At 34.0% G+C, this 16,919-nt stretch overlaps 3 protein-coding genes across 5 annotated transcripts; 1 reads left to right on the top strand and 2 right to left on the bottom strand.

Annotated features, from left to right (window-relative positions):
* Positions 1-465: 465 nt before the first annotated feature.
* On the bottom strand, positions 466-7,552 carry LOC112048426 (uncharacterized). The gene is made up of 10 exons (XM_052882879.1): positions 7,525-7,552; positions 7,240-7,457; positions 6,129-6,733; positions 5,171-5,254; positions 4,776-5,053; positions 3,665-3,798; positions 3,483-3,496; positions 1,930-2,837; positions 1,572-1,840; positions 466-682 (listed from the first exon to the last, which is right to left on the bottom strand). The coding sequence occupies exons 1-10, from the start codon at positions 7,550-7,552 to the stop codon at positions 551-553; spliced, it is 2,670 nt and encodes an 889-aa protein (XP_052738839.1). The 3' UTR covers positions 466-550.
* A 599-nt stretch (positions 7,553-8,151) lies between these two features.
* Positions 8,152-9,939, top strand: LOC112048401 (uncharacterized). Its single transcript, XM_024085918.2, has 3 exons — positions 8,152-8,349; positions 8,973-9,072; positions 9,851-9,939. The coding sequence occupies exons 1-3, from the start codon at positions 8,152-8,154 to the stop codon at positions 9,937-9,939; spliced, it is 387 nt and encodes a 128-aa protein (XP_023941686.2).
* A 2,722-nt stretch (positions 9,940-12,661) lies between these two features.
* On the bottom strand, positions 12,662-16,919 carry LOC112048398 (myosin regulatory light chain sqh). 3 transcript variants are annotated; one of them, XM_024085912.2, is made up of 4 exons: positions 16,759-16,919; positions 15,476-15,675; positions 15,201-15,339; positions 12,662-14,418 (listed from the first exon to the last, which is right to left on the bottom strand). In XM_024085912.2, the coding sequence occupies exons 2-4, from the start codon at positions 15,663-15,665 to the stop codon at positions 14,223-14,225; spliced, it is 525 nt and encodes a 174-aa protein (XP_023941680.1). In that variant the 5' UTR covers positions 15,666-15,675; positions 16,759-16,919; the 3' UTR covers positions 12,662-14,222. The 3 variants fall into 3 exon arrangements, with proteins under 3 accessions (XP_023941680.1, XP_023941681.1, XP_023941682.1); XM_024085913.2 differs by lacking the exon at positions 16,759-16,919 and adding an exon at positions 16,339-16,597; XM_024085914.2 differs by lacking the exon at positions 16,759-16,919 and adding an exon at positions 16,422-16,570.

Raw genomic sequence — 16,919 nt, forward strand, 5'->3', positions numbered from 1 at the left:
TGAATTTGAAAAATCATCCAAAAAAGGGCTTTTTGTCGTTTTTTGGAAAATCAAGCGCCCAATCAAAAATATTGCGGAAACCACTGACGTTAAGTGTGCCTTTACGTTTTTTTTTCCCACTTGATCGAATTTTTGAAAAAATTAAAAGCAAGAATTTCGCTCTGAAAATGTCATAATTTTTTTTTTTTCTTAAATTTTTCAAGTCACTAATACAGAATTTTATACAGACAGTTAAAAATAAAAGAAAAGCACAATTGCCGCGCTAAATCGAAATTACGAATTCAAATTTGAAATTTAACGTACAATTCGTTTTTATATTTATTCGTATACTTTAATTAATTTATGAAACTCTAAGATAAATTAAATTATGAAATAGCTAAGGACTCCACTCAGTGTAGATAATTGAAAGTAAGTATGACAATAATTGATATTATTTTATTTTATAAAATTATTGCTCACGAAACAATACACAATAGTAAAACATTATAAAAAATACTAAATAAAAACAAAACAATCAAAATCAGTAGACATGAATTTATAAAATGTAAAGTTAATTTCGTCGAACAGAGAATAAGCCCCACACAGAACTGAAAAAACCTCGCTTCATTTTATTTGTTGGTACTGAATGATTACTGTAGAATGATACCGACGTGTCGTATAAAGACGAACTCATCTCCATTGCCTGGAATGATAATAATATAGTTTAAATAGGTATTTTGTAGAATACAAAATAAAATAAATAATAATAATATAGTATGTATACATTTACGACTAATAGCCAACGCCCCAACGTTTCCGCCATTCCCGTGAGAAAACTGGGATAAATAATAGCCTATGACACTCATAAATAACGTGGCTTAGCTGAAAAAGAATTTTTAAAATCGGTTCAGCAGTTCCACAGATTACCCCTAATTAGTATTAGATAGTCAATGGTCGGTATAGAAAAAGCTTCGACCGACACATTGAGAAGCATTCGCTTAACTCACTTGTCAGTTGAATCATGGTTCGGATCGGATATTGAAAGCAGTAATCCTTGAGAAGGCGCGTACTATGAGTTCATCTCACACATGTGAGGACTCAGAAGCCCTGACCAACAGTTGCTGAAAATCCCCTCTGGGTCTGGGTTATTTATATACAGTTTATTAAAGCTTTGCTAAAAATTAAAAATGAATTTATGAAAAAATAAATGAGAGAATAAAAAATATTAAAATATATAATGTATATAAATATTAAATTAACTATACGTGTGCAACCAGTAGTCAAATGCTTTTTGTCTGTTTTCGCATGTTTATAGCAAAGGCTGTATTGCCTTAAACATCTTAAATATGTCAAAGTGTGCACAATACACATGACACTGCCTTACCTGATTCCTCGCTTTTTTACACGTACTTTCCATTCCCGTTGGAATATGGAAAATGGAAATAAAAAACAGCCTATGACACTCACAAATAGGGTGAATTTCTATTGGTAAATAATTTTCAAAATCTAGAGATCTACAACCTCACAAACTTTAGTATTGAGGATAATCAACAATCAGGTCTAGAATTTGGTAATATGAAACAAATACTTACACCCAGAGAAGTGCTTAAGTGATAAGCGTCGACTGAACTGTTGACAATAGAAACTTTTTGCTTCTGTACTTCAATAAAACCAGTGGTTTCTGGTGTCCTCATCACCAAACATGATAAGAGTCTTCGAAAGAATGGTTTACTAGGTTTACAATCGCCAGCACAAGGCTGCTGGTTGACTTCGAAGTATTTCATCGACTCATTTGCTTCAGAACTTAAAGAATAGGCTGATGCTCCTAAGTTTGGAGAATTACACTTCTTATGACCTAAAATGTTTATGCAGCGTCATATTCAATATTCAATGCACTTAGTAAATAGTGGTATATTTTTTAATAAGGTAATTCATTTCATTCAAACCTACTTTTAAAAATTGTATAGATAGAAGGACTGTGTTTTGGTTTATGAGGAGAGTTATGAGGAATATTATCATGAACCCCGTCACCAAAACATGTAGAGGAAATTGGCATGTGTTTCTTTTTGGATCCATTTGTGAGGCAAACATCCACGGATGAGACAGTTCGACGAGTGACTGCTTGTGGCTTAACTTTCCTTTCACTTAAATCTTTCCTGACTTTGTTATCGTTACTTGTATCGGCGGTGTAAATTATTTTTTCTATATTTCTATCACCAGGTTCAGTTTGCTTGGTATAGTGTTTGTTAGTTATTTGAGTTTTATAGTTATACTGTGTTTGTTTACATGTTCTATCTATTTCAGAACGTTCTGTTTGCACTTCGCGATCATAACTAGCTTTTTGCGGTCGTTTAATTCTTATTTCACCGATTGACACCACATTGTAATTATTGAAACTACATTTATGATGTTTGCTTGAACATTGAATCGTTCGTTTCACCTTTTCGTACTGTGTTCGGTTTAGTGCTATATATCTTTCCCTATTAGACTCTCCTATTTGTAAATATACTTTTATGTTGCGATTTAATACAAACTTCTTGTTTTTAGCATATTTATTATAATTAGGTTTTGAATGTAAATCTATGTTTGTAAAATTATCATTTTCTGGTTTTTCTATTATTTGCTGGTCGTCTTTATAAACCTTATTGTTAAACATTTGCTCCAATAGTTTATCAGATAAAGATTTTACTGGGGAGCATTTTTTCTTCTGTTGTGTTGCTTGAAATCCTGTTCCCTCTATACCTATAGCGTTATCTGATTCAGCAACGTTTGATATTGTTTGAGTTTTAACTTTTTTTCCTCTCATAGTTATTTTCGCAGATCTAGAGACGCTTATTCCGGTTACTAAGCTTTTTGAACTGTTAAAACAAAATCATTGATTAACGATCACGCCAATATTACAGCTAATAAAAAAGATCTTTAATTTCTATTACTGAGAGTATTTGTGATTGCCAGACAATTTATTGTAAATTTCGTAAAAGCTAACCGATGCTAAAGGTGCAAATCTAACTACGTGTAGTATCTTTATTTTTCATGATGTTTATCGAAGGTCCGTGGCTCAGCGTCAGAAGGTAATTGAAATAGTCTGAATGGCTGTGAAGCTAATTGTCTGGTGACTGAAGATATGATTAAAACTTCAATTTAGAATCAGGACCTTTATAACATTTTACTTCCCAAAACTACGTATACTGTATTTTCTACCTCATTGTCGCCTTTTACAAAAGTACAAAAGTCTGATCATCACAGCCTCTTGGACCACACATATATTTATTTATTCATACAAAAAATGATATTAAAAACACATATACATATAATAAGGGTTTAAAATAAATAAACAAAAAGTAAACCGTTTCTGATAACAGGAAGACTCTGTTTTTCCTTTTTGATTCTCTGGATGACTGTGGGAGATTTTAAGATCCTATAGAATGAAAACAAAAAAAATAGTTTTAAGAAGATTTACATTATCAAATATTGACGATTATATAGACCTTAGAGGAACCTACTCTTTTATGTAACCCTGACAACGAGGATGCTTTCAGGGTTATTGGTTGGAGTAAGTGGTTAAGACTGAGAGAGTTTTTATATTTTATTAAAAATCTAAAAACTTACTACAGTTCATTTATTTTCACTCAATTAATTAAGTTTATACTTATATTTATTTCAAACATGCATGAACTGTAAGTACCTTAGTCGCTATATAATCATCATTGTTGGGTTTTCCTGTATTTCTCACAATACCCAACAACGCTCTAATTTCTTTATCTCTCTCATTCGGGTCTAGTATAGAGCATTCGTCGTCCCGGTAATGCTTTACAGGAGCTATAAAAATTAAGAGATTACTATTAATGTTATGATATACTTACTTCTTCTTACAGACTACCTTAGACTACCTTACAGACTACCTTACCTCTTAAATCCGAATTGAAGGAATCGGTTTTTAAATTATCATTGTGGGTATTTAATTGATTGGTATATGAGCGTGAACCGGTAAAGCGCTCATCACGGCTAAAAGTGAAAATAATAAAGTTTTCTGTGAGAAATTTCTAAACTATCTTTGATATTTAGTCTTGACTTTATTGGCGTAACCTTTGGAAAATCACACGTTTCCTAGAAATGATAATAATTTAAATCAAACCCTGACTCTAGTTTATTTAATTATTTTACTTTTATACAACTTACTATACCTACACGTGCATATTTCGATTTATCTTTTTTCATTTCGTCTGATAGCGTCAAAAAGTTTTCCATAGAATTATCAGGCTCTGTGCCTTTAGGACGTAATGTCCGTGGTGGCTTATTTATGGATTTTCGTACTGCAAAACCAGTGTCAAAATCATTATGCTCAATTAAAAGATCATAGTGTTCCTTATCTCCCTCGATATTAATAGTAACCCTTGAAGTATCATTCTTTAAAGTTAACGGTTTCACTTTTGCATCACTTGTTTTTATTTTGTCAACACTTCTCAAAAAATGGTTCACTAATGCTCGTTTCACCTGCTTCGTATCTGTTTCTTTAATATCACGGTTATTGAGACTTACTTCTGGATATAAAAACTCTTGTTTTCCTGAGTTTTTAGAATAAGGACAGGAACAGCTTGCGTCTTTTCTCGTGTTATTGAATTTGTGACTAGATTTATATCTATAACTTAGGGACTGAGAAGTCAAATTATTTTGTTTATTTTTATTTTTGTCTAGAACTCGATTAACTACTCTATCCGATAATTTATTTTTTGATATAGTTTTAGCATCTGGTGAAGGTGTCCTATTTCGAGGGGATCTTTGTAAAGGTGTATGACCAGATAACACGCCATCATTCGTTTGCTGTTTCTTTCTTCCTTTAAATGAAATATTATTATCCATATTATTAACTTGCTTCTGAGATGTAGTTGGTTGATGGGTATTTTTAACGGATATGATATTATTTTCATCGCCATGTTTTGGGTAAACAGATATTACAACCAGTGGCATTTTTCCATTTTTAATGGCATACTCTTGTTCCCGAATATTAAAAATATTTTTCTCAGAGGGCGGGATGCCGCAACGACATTGAACTGTTTTGTTTTTATAATCTATATTTGGTTGATTGATATTAACTTGGGTGCCTTGAGAGTTAAGCCTGAAAAATAATAATAGTGTGAGCTTGGTAAAACTCGTCTATAGGCCAAATGTCGGAAATAGTGTTATTACTTGCCTTTGTGCTTTGTAATAAGAATCGTTTAAGATGTTGCCGTTATTGGTGTAACGAAAGTCAGTTTGTGTATTTGAATTCCGGGGACTGTTAAATAAAACATCACGTTTTAAATATGTTACGGAAATGGTTTAGCACGTCTTATTATTATTAGTACGCCTATTTTTCTTATAATCATCTTCATCATTAATAGAAAACCGAGTTGTCTTAGACTTTGAAATGATTCTTGGCGTCAAAATATTTTAAATTAGGTAATACATACTACATACTGGACGTGTACGTTAAACTATAATAATAAAAACTGCTTGGATAACTCACGATTCTGCGTTGCTGTTATTATTCATAAAACCCTTATTTCTGTTACTTTTCAGATTCATATAATTGGTTTCAACTGAAAACGGTGATATGAGAGTATAAAGTATAGAATTACAGAATATCAATAAAGAAAATAATATTCATTATTACGTATTGAACGCAATAATTAACAAAAATACATCAACATAATTGACAATCAGACGTCCACTGTTGAAAATGTGCTTCTTTTGTGGACTTCCAACCACCACTGTATTTAGTCGCTTGCATCTATAAATAAAGGTACTTACATACGAGAGCGTCGCTATAACAGTAAGTTAATTAATCGACATTGACATCGAGTTACACAGAGTATGAAGTATACTATATAGAGCTTTATAATACACTAGCGAACACCCGCGACTTCGTTCACCCTTAATCTAGGCCTTCCAAAATTCGTTCTTAGTGGACGTTTACTAAACTTCCTCCCTGCTAAATTTCAACGTTGTACGTCAAGCAGTTTTTGAGATCTCGTGATGAGAGGCCATCTGCTTTAATACATTTAGATTAAGGTTCTAATCTTTAAAAATACATCATTAACCTCTAGTATAATTTTAGAAGTAGGCAGGATACATATTTTGAAAAAGTGCGTTATAAAATATTGAAATACTAACTAGGTTTATCATTGACTGTTGCAGCGCATTTCAAAATATATTGATCATCTCGATTCAATCCTAATTGACCAACTATTGTGACTTTACTTTTATGAGCATTAACTGGTTTGGATTCAGCAAAATTTTCAACGCTCTGAGTTCCCTCAATAACATCAAATGTTGTATTACTTGGAACCGCTTTCTTAGTCTTCCGTTTCTTTTTCTCCATATTCAAAGAATTTATTAACCGTTTTGAACTCGTAATTTGTTGTAAAGAAATATCATCATATTTGGCATTAAACGAATTGTTCGAAAAATTTGTACTTTCGGACGTCTTTATTTCGTAAACTTTTTCACGCCGCTTACCTTTTACCATATAATAATAATTATTATTTTGAACGCTGTTTTCTAGATTTGAAACGGAGTTTTGTAGTTCTTTTGTCCTTTCACGACGTTTGTTAAAAACTTTCATCGGAGTGTCAGTTTGTTTTGGTATAATCGTTACTTTTATCATAGGTTTGTCTGCAGGATCTTTGTCTCTTCTTTTATTAATTGGCAAATATGTGGTGGTTTTACAATTCTTATCCCTTGAGTTTAAAAATGAGTATTGTTTATGAATCAACTGTAATTAAAAAAAATTAAATATTATCATTCAATATCAAAAACACGGATTCAACAGATGTTAAAGGTATTATAATAATTTACTATCTGCATCTTAAAATGCGTAAATCTCTATTATCCATAAGCATAACTCTGATACTAGCCATTTCATTTCAAATATTACCAACTACCTGTCGTAAATGGCAAGTAGGGTGCTAGTCATTTCATTTACGACTTTATCGATTCCCTGTCGTAAATGATCAGTAAAGTTGATAGTCATTTCATTTACGACATGATCAACTCCCTGTCGTAAATGGCCAGTGGGGTTACTAGTCATTTCATGAAAAACATTACCTACTACCTGTTATAAGTATATGACCAGTATGGTACTGGTCGTTTCATTTACGACATTATCAACTCTCCCCGTCGATCTATCCCGTCATTTCTTCGCTTTCTAAAACCTTGCGTAATTTCTTATAAACCTTGCCTTTAATGTGAAATAAGTGAATCTACCTAGTACCTACTTACTTCTTCAGTTGTTTTCTTGAGTATTACAGAAGCAGAAGCCTGCACATCCTGTGGATGTGATACAACAGGTGGGCATATAATTCCTCTTGTTATTTTTTTACGAATGTCCTTAATTAATCTGACATCAGTTTTCCTTTGAAAATTTCGACTGAACAGTATTTCTGTTCTGAAAGCTCCGTGAGACTTCTTTACTGGGGGGATTAGATAATCCAACACATCTGGAGATATTGAAAAAAGTAAACAAAAATAAAATAAAACAATGATTTCAAATAAAACAAATCTGACCTAATCTGTGCGCGTTGTAACTGGCCATTACGTAAATTTTGATGCTATTTCAAAGTGTTAATTAATTAATGATTTAAACAAAACGGCTTTTGGAAAATATTTTGCCATCACCAGCCTATCACTGCAATGGCATTAACAACAATTTGCTGACATCTATCAACTCAAAAATGAGAAAAACAAAGAAGGATTTATGCTAACTATGATCGACAGAGAAAATTGTAATTTGTCTATAGCGATGTAGTTTAATCTTAAGAGAAGGTACATGTAAGGTAAGTTTATGCAACAATATTTTTATCCGACTTCAAAGAAGCTGTATATGTGTGTTTTTTAATACTCTATAATATTGTGTATATACATATATCATTAATCTTTGGTTATATTTTGAAATGCTCAAAAACGTAGCGATTATATAATCTTTGACCAAGCTGTTGTCAATGGAACTTTTGTAAAATCAAATTAAAATTTACTCGGAAAATTTTCAAGTATTTATCTAAGTAGGTAGGTAGATCTAGATACCTATCTAAATATTAGATGTTTACCTATTCATAAAGAATTTAGAAATTGGGTATATACAAAGAAGTTTAAAATATCTTTGGACTTAATAGATATACGTACCTACTAATAAAGATGGTATTGGAGGATAGACACATCACACAAATGGTTATACCAGTATCCAAAGGGACATTTTTCAATACACAGTGGAAATCGAATAGACAACAGCTGTGTGCCTATGATATGCTTTATCATCCTCCCGATTACAATCCTAAGGCTGCTAGATCTGATCGACAAGAGCCCAAGATTATACGCCGGAACATTTGGGATCAGGTAAATACGTAAACGTATACGAGTACGTAAGAACCGTGATTGACCAAAGTCGTGATAGCCCAGTGGATATGACCTCTGCTTTCCATTTAAAGGGCATAGGTTCAATACGGTCCAGAGCATTCCAACTTTTCAGATAAGTGCATTTTAAGAAATTAAATATAACGTTTCTCAAACGGTGAAGGAAAAACATCGTGAAAAAACTTGCATACCTACTTACTTACTCTACGTGTTTAAAGTCTGCCAATCTGCATTGGGTCAGCGTGTTGGATACTCTGAGAATAGACAAGTGCTCAACAGTGGATATGGGTTGATAATGTCGAAAAACGTACCTATCAGCAGTGGCGTGCACAACAATTTTAATTGGGGTTGGTAGGCTCTATATACTTGTACTATACGTACAAGTTTGTTTTCTGTGACTATACGTACAAGTTATACCAAGTGGAAAATTCCTTCCTAATAATAATGAGTTAGTAATGATTAATGAGTCCTCAAGGTATGCAATACATTTTCGAGTGTGCATGAAGGGCACTCTCAGCTCTTTTAGAATATTTTTTCAATCACCTCGTTATGGCAACTTAATGATAGGGAACACCCTTGCTTACAAAGATTCCCTACTGCCTCAGGAATTTCACAAGGGTATCGCTTCAACATCACACTTTCAACTTAGTCGGCCGAAATGGAAACCTTATGATTTACCAGAAAAAGAATTCGTTAGAGTCCAAGGTAAGTTATTTTAAAAAAGATTTTTAGGTAAGGTCTTATAGGACGCAAGCCCATAACCTTCAAGTTTCTTTGCATTTGACTCTGCATTTTTATTTCCAACATGGGCTTATTTGACTGATTATTTTGTTTATTATAGTTATTATACATATTTAAGTAGATATAAATTGTAAAACATACGTATAAAAGTTTAGTTTACACAAAAGAATAGTCGATAATGTCCGCTACAATTATTAGAGTTCGCGGAAATTTAATGTAGATAATGTGTAGGTATAGGAAGCAATATCAGTACCATAATTTTCTTAGCACTTAACAGCCATGTCAGACGTCACGATATTTAAATATGTAAAAAAGAGCGCAGGACAAGCTCAGTCCCGCTTTTCGGGAATAACTCGACCGTGCGTGCAGAGAACTTAGAAAGTGCGGGCGAGTGGCACACTCGCTATATTTTTCTGATGAAAAAATCTTTTTTGATTTTAAATTCTGCTTTTTTTTAATTAAAAGACAAACATGACTCAAATATTTAACGGTAGGGTAAATCTGATGTAAAATATCATAATTTTATTCGTTTTCTGATTGTGTAAGGAAGTTTGTGACGGATGCAGTCTTATCTGTGTGACATTGTGGTTGAGTAGAGACGACCCATCACACAAGCAGCTCTTTCTTTGGCTTACTGTATGTGAGTCGCGAAGCTTATAAGTTATATGGATATCAAATCAAAGGCCACATTAGCAGATATCTGCGAGTCTGCGACGTGTTAGTAATTACTTTGGTGTTTCAGTGAAAAATGAGAACCCCCACATGCGCATAGGAGGTGTACTGGAGTGGGCAGTGCTTCTTACAGAAGGGAAACCAAGTTTGTGTGATTAATAACTATAACTTGCTAACCGATCACGCAAAGTACCTACAAGATGACCGCTATCTATCTAATGCCGGTAAAGTTGGATGCAATCTTTATAAAGTTTCTGAACATCGTGCGTTAAGCTGCGCAATACAATATTTTAGGTACCACCGGTTAAAACGGCGCGGCGGCAGGACACCACCCCGCGCGTATTTCATGCAAAGATTGTATACTAGATATGTCACTAGCGTGTCGAAACTTAGGCGGACAAGAGCGGCTAATTGTCTTAGGTAATTTAATATATTTGCATTGTAAATAACGAAAGTCATTTAAACATACCTAAGTATTGTCTACAATGTCGAGTTGTGTAAAATATAAATGAACACGAAATTGTGCATCTATGCGCTTAGTGGCGTGGCTAAATTCGTATCACTTTTTACGCTGATTATAGGCACGTAACATATCTAATATTAGAAAATCTTTGTTTTTAAGTATGACTTGCGAACTGCATCGGACTGTAGCTGTAGCAAATTTAAACTTACCTGTTAACATATCAGAAACTATTTTAAAGTTTAAATTAGGTATTTTTATTCCATTATATAATGTGCACCCAATAAAACAATTTAAAATTATTTTACTAGTAATAACTTAATCGTTGTATAGCTAACTGAGTTATCCAGTGTTTAGTCTACGAGGCTTCGGGCAATGCGGTCCTGGGTTCGAATTCTGTGAAGTTTTTTTTTCAAAATATTTTTCAGTTAGCAGTCCAGAGTTGACAAGTTAAAACTATAAATCCCGTTAACATTAACACCTAATAGTGATCGTTAAGCAAATATTAAGCCCGCCTACACGATTGGAGCTGTAAGAGTGTGGTGGGTTTAAGCCGCAAATCCTATTTTGCGACATTACTGGCCCTATCGTTTAAAATTTTAAACCACGAGAATTAAACACAGCAGAGCTTATTTTAATGGAAGTGGGTCATTTACGAATAGATAATAACATGAACTAAATCTATCTACCCTCAAAATTGTAAACAACATATTGACAGGTTACCTATCTTTTTGAATTTTTAAAATTTTGTTTGCTTCTTTTCTAAAAATAATTACTCACGCGGTAATCCAAGGTGTTATCATCACATTAGCCTAACCTAATTACACCGATATTTTTCAGCATTACATTATTAGAGGTGATAATTGTTGCTATCTCTGAAACTGGTATTTATAGCACAAAGGCCCGCTTCAGAATATTAGCTGTTTTTGTTACCTACTTTTTACCTACCAATATTGAATTTTATTTAGGTTACTCGTGTCACCTGCAAGGTACCTACTGTATTAGGTTAAAAGGGTCCGAGGAAAATAAACAAGTCTATATCTCAGCACTGAAAGAAGCAAAGCCTTGAGCTACCTACCTGTGAAGGACATGAACATCCCTGTAGTATTTATACGTTATTATAATTAATTATCCAAAGATGACAGATTTCTTGGATTATAAGGCCCCGAGTCATAAGGTTCTTGGTTCAAAGGGTTATACAAAATACTAGCAGTCGCCGGTCACCCACGCCTTAGTTGGCCCTGAGGCCTTCTTTATTCGGCCCTCTTGCAAAATCTGTTTTAAGCGGACGTCTTCTGTGAACAACCTCCCTGCCAAATTTCATCTTTGTCCGTCAAGTGATTTTCAAGATTTATTGATGTGTGGCCTTTCGCATTAATATTTTAAAATTAAGCTATTAATTATTTAAAGAATTACTCAGTGGCCCAAATCCGAGAAGTTTGCCCCGACTATTGTCAATAACAAACATCTTTATAGTCATACATAAACCGATGTCCACCAATGTGCATCGGTTTATCAAATTATTTCGCGCGCTATCTTTTCGTCCAACAATCCTCATTGTCTGAAGACAAGTCTTCGAACACGTTGCCAGTGATGAGACTTGGTTAACTAACTATTATGGACCTCACAAGACAGAATCACACACCGGGCGATGGACGGAGCTTATGCTCGGAGTATGTCTGCGTGATCGAATCAGTAGTGTGGAGATCCGCAGAAACAAAGTCACTGACATAGCTCAGCGAGTCGCGAAGCTGAAGTGACAATGTGCGAGGCACGTAGTTAATGTGCGAGGCACATAGTTCGAAGAGCCGGTGGAAGAGTCGGGGTCCCAAGGTGCTGGTTTGGCGACCCCGCAATAAAAAGCGCAGTATTTGTCGACTGAATGGACTGTAGACATCAAGCAAGTCGCAGGGATTCGCTAGATGCATGGCTTAGGATCTAATGTTTGGAAGTCTCTAAAAAAGGGACTATGTCCTGCAGTGGACGTCCATCGGCTGATGTGATGTGATGATTAGGTTACATAAAGGAAAACACCAATCATATTTAAAAGAATTTATTAGAAAAAACGCAATAAGTACATACTTGATTAAATAATTGTTTCAGCTCTTAACACAATAATTGTTATATAACCGCTATGATCGACCTTATACAACTAATACACCATGTTTGTTTTATTTCATCACATCAGAAATATTTTCAGTTTCCTGTCATAGTACAAAAGGAATGATATAAAGAATAGAACTCCGAATCATTCATTATTACCAATCATACCTTAATATTCTCCAGAAAGAAAAAAGAGAAAGATTTTCGACCTTGATGGGTTTATACCATGAAAATGATTATTCCTAATAACTTTGTGTACATTAAATATACCTAAATTATTTGGAAACTGTACTGCAATATAGGAATACGCTTTTGCGATAATCGACCATGTAGAACACAACCAATGACGCATTTCATATAATTATTCACAGCAAATTCGTAAAACATGAGTCACTGTCTGAAATTCTCTCCTAATCATCTCTTTTGTTTTTGGTACACAAAACAAGTGACAGATAAATGTTGGTATTTTTTTTAAATGCATAGTTATATTAATACTACAGTAGAGTCATGTATAACACAGGGTTTCCTAATACAGTAGTATCAAAAAATATAGGTAAAGTGTATTTCAGACAGCATGGGTACAGTGACAGTTCACTTCACTCTTGAAAGTTTTCCTTGTTTAATAATAATAATAATAATAAATTATTATTATTATTATTATTATCTCTCATAAATAAATGAGAGATAATAATAATAATAATAATAATTTATTTGCCAAAACATGATAACCCATGTTATACATACAATGAATACAATTCACAATTATTAATGGGCCAAACATGTTTTGCCACAAATTAGGCGTGCAAATTTTTAAATCCAGTAATACAATATAAATGTTCAAATTATTTATATATGTTACATGTTTATAAACGTCGCCGTCGTAAGGCAACTGTCACCGTACCCATGCTATCTGAAAGACATTTTAGTGTGTTTTGTTAAGCGGCTGAATTATAACACAAATAGTTACTGAGACAGGTGGATCATGAAAACTAACAAATTTTCTTTTACTTGCCGGTGATGAAGTGATCATCTTTAATTTCCTCTTATGGAATACATTGGAATTTAGAACTGAACGAATTAAAGGTATATCAAGAAATGCATAGTATAAAAAATCATAAAAATGCAACAAATCCATATAACAATATCTACTTTTAGCACCTCTTACGAGATTGTTATATTCCATACAATCATAACATAATTAAACATATTCTTATACAAAATCGATTAGTCGTTATAGATCTTATTGTAATTTACATAAGGTTTATTTTATTATAAGATTACATTTATAAAATTGATAAAATAATATGGCAGGTAAGATACTGTATTTAATTTTACAAGATTGTAAATTAAGTGAAACTCTTATATGGAACATAAATATGGATAGCAAGTTATTAATTTCTTTTGCTAATTATTTAAACATTTTTTTAATCAAAACCTCCAAGCAACTACTTCACCTAGATATGACAAAAAAATCTTTACTACAGTTTCACTGACTGTAACCCCAAGAGATGTTGACTGTAAATCTGACTTTGCATAAACATTGCTGTGTCAATTTCTATCAAAATTATTGACAGAACTGGGTTGACATTGTCACTTGCCGTAGTAAATTTTTGACAAAGAGTAGTAAAAGAATTCACTTACATTTTATTACCTTGATTCTATCAATTACGTTGATAGGATGCCTACGTCATAACATCTACCTGCATGCCAAATTTCAGCCCGATCCGTCCAGTGATTTGTCAGTCAGTCACTCACCTTAGAGTTTTATAAATTTAGATTATGGAACAAAGCAAGGTTGTTTGTTAAACTCTACAATACAGACCCCAATATAAATCATTTATTTAAACATCAAACCTGCCACATTAAATAGTTTATAAACTTATTGTTCGTCCTTATCTTTGGCGCCGTGTTTGAGAATGCGCGTGAACTCCACGTAGTCGAAGATGCCGTCTCGTATGGGCGCTTCGCGCAGCATCTCATCAACATCGTCGTCAGTGAAGCGGTCGCCCATGGTGGTCAGTAGCTCGCGGAGACGCTCTTCGGGTATCACCCCCATGTTCTCTTCATCAAAACACCTACAATATAACGTAATATATAATGTAAATGGCAGAGCGCCGCGCGTTTTCACTCGCGTTCCAATTTCCGTGGGACTTATGCTAGTTGTCAATGAAAATACATAAAGAAAACAAAATGCAAAGAAATCCAATTTCATTTTAACTTCTAACGGGTCACAAGAACTTGCAATATTGCAACATAATACAATAACAAAAATTTAAAAATTATAAGCGACTTAAGTTTCTGTTTGTCGCCGATAGATTATTGGTTGCTTGTGTACTGTACAACTCTACTAGCCAATGGGGTGAAGTTGCCACTCAGGGTAAGGTAGAATAAGGCTAGGAAGCTAGAAAGGGAAGAAGTGAAGAAGTTTGACGGCCTCCGTGGCGCAGTGGTATGCGCGGTGGATTTACAAGACGGAGGTCCTGGGTTCGATCCCCGGCTGGGCAGACTGAGATTTTCTTAATTTGTCCAGGTCTGGCTGGTGGGAGGCTTCGGCCGTGGCTAGTTACCACCCTACCGGCAATGACGTACCGCCAAGCGATTTAGCGTAGGTAGGCGTACCGGTACGATGCCGTGTAGAAACCGAAAGGGGTGTGGATTTTCATCCTCCTCCTAACAAGTTAGCCCGCTTCTATCTTAGACTGCATCATCACTTACCATCAGGTGAGATTGTAGTCAAGGGCTAACGTGTAAAGAATAAAAAAAAAAAGAATAAAAAAAAAAAAAAAAGTACTTGTAAGTGCACATAAGTCAAAGTCGAAGCTCTACTGGGTCTGCTAGTTGAGAAATAAGCACATACCCAAATGCATTTTTGATGACATCCTCAGGATCAGTTCCTTGGAGACGCTCACCAAAAAGTGTGAGGAACATGGTAAAGTTGATAGGGCCTGGAGCTTCATTCATCATGCCCTCCAAATAGTCCTCTGTGGGGTTCTTGCCTGTGTAAATGTTCAATTTATTCAATTTAAATAATCTTCCAGCAATTTTTCAATATACAGACACTCATTATCTACTCTTATACTGTACAATATCAACTTTATTGTTACTTATTTGCTTATTTTCTACATGACTTACCAAGAGAAGCAAGCATGTCATGAAGGTCATCTTTGTCCACAAAGCCGTCTCTATTCTGATCAATCATATTAAATGCCTCTTTGAACTCAGCAATTTGAGCTTGGTCAAACATAGCAAAGACATTGGAAGTGGCACGCTGGGCTCTCTTCTTGTTGGTGCCACGGCGACCGGCTGTTTTTCGGGACGACATGATTTCCTTTCTGGTTATACAAAGACAAAATAATACCATTATAATAATACAGAAGTTTCAGGTACTAGCTCATCTGAATATCTCATATAAAGTCACAGGGCCAAGCCTCCTGCCTTATAGGAGAGGAATTTGGATAGTAAACACATGACACTGCTCTGACATAGTTTGGTGGGTTTAACCCAAAATAGTACAATCAAATGTTAATGATAATGACCTATTCAATGTAAAAAAAGGAAGTCATGTGCTCAGTTCAAATTCTGTGTTAGTCACAAAAATTTATGGAAACAATTGTTCAGCTTTTGAAATAAGATAAGATGACATAATACTACAAATGACCATAAGTAACATTTATATTTTTAAAGCACATTTGCTGAGTTGAGTTAAATCTGCTGTTTGTACATATATGCTTGTTTGTCTATGTTGCTGAATCAGCAAAGATGAGATGATGAATTACTTGACTAAACTTTTCAAAATAGCTTAAAGGCCCACTTGAAATGATTTGTGTAAAGAATATGTAATGGTAGGTTTCACTTTCTGAATCCTGATAGCCCAGTGACAGTCTCAATGTACTGTTTCACAAAGGTTACAGCAGCACAATTAAGCCCATTTCATTCTCAAATCTATTTTGAAGTTAAAAGGAAAATTTAAAAACTTGAAAATTGTTCAAAGATACCTTTGTTAAATAAACAAGTTATGCGTCCTGATATCACAGCAAATAACTGAAGGTAATGGTTAAAAATGTGAATATAAAACTACCAGAAATACACAAGATCGCGTCACAGTTTCAGAACTCGTCAGTAGCTGTACTAAACTCAAACTGCTCAGTAACCGCGCTATGAGTCACCTTAACATATTTACCATACTTGTTTTAGCGAACGAAAAAGAAACGATAATGTAGGACACGATGTCACAACACAGCACACACAAACTCATATATACTAGAATACCATAAATGGTATTGAATTGGAAGTTCGTCTCGTGACAATTTATAAGGATAACGTTGTACTATTTTATATTGAATGTATACATTATCCGCAACATGTAGGCAGATGTAATGAATTTTAAAGTTAAGCAAATGAAAACAGTGACTTACTTGTTAATTCGAAATCGCGTTTAACTTTAAAAATTAAAAATGATTGTCAGATAAACACAAAGAATGCTGAACTTGGCTGAATTGAAATTGTAAAAATTATTTGATGCAACTGGGATGGAAGTAAAACAATAATTTACGCCACAGACGACAAATTTATACTT

This window comes from Bicyclus anynana, chromosome 8 (genome assembly GCF_947172395.1).
Source record: "Bicyclus anynana chromosome 8, ilBicAnyn1.1, whole genome shotgun sequence".
Lineage (NCBI taxonomy): Eukaryota > Metazoa > Arthropoda > Insecta > Lepidoptera > Nymphalidae > Bicyclus > Bicyclus anynana.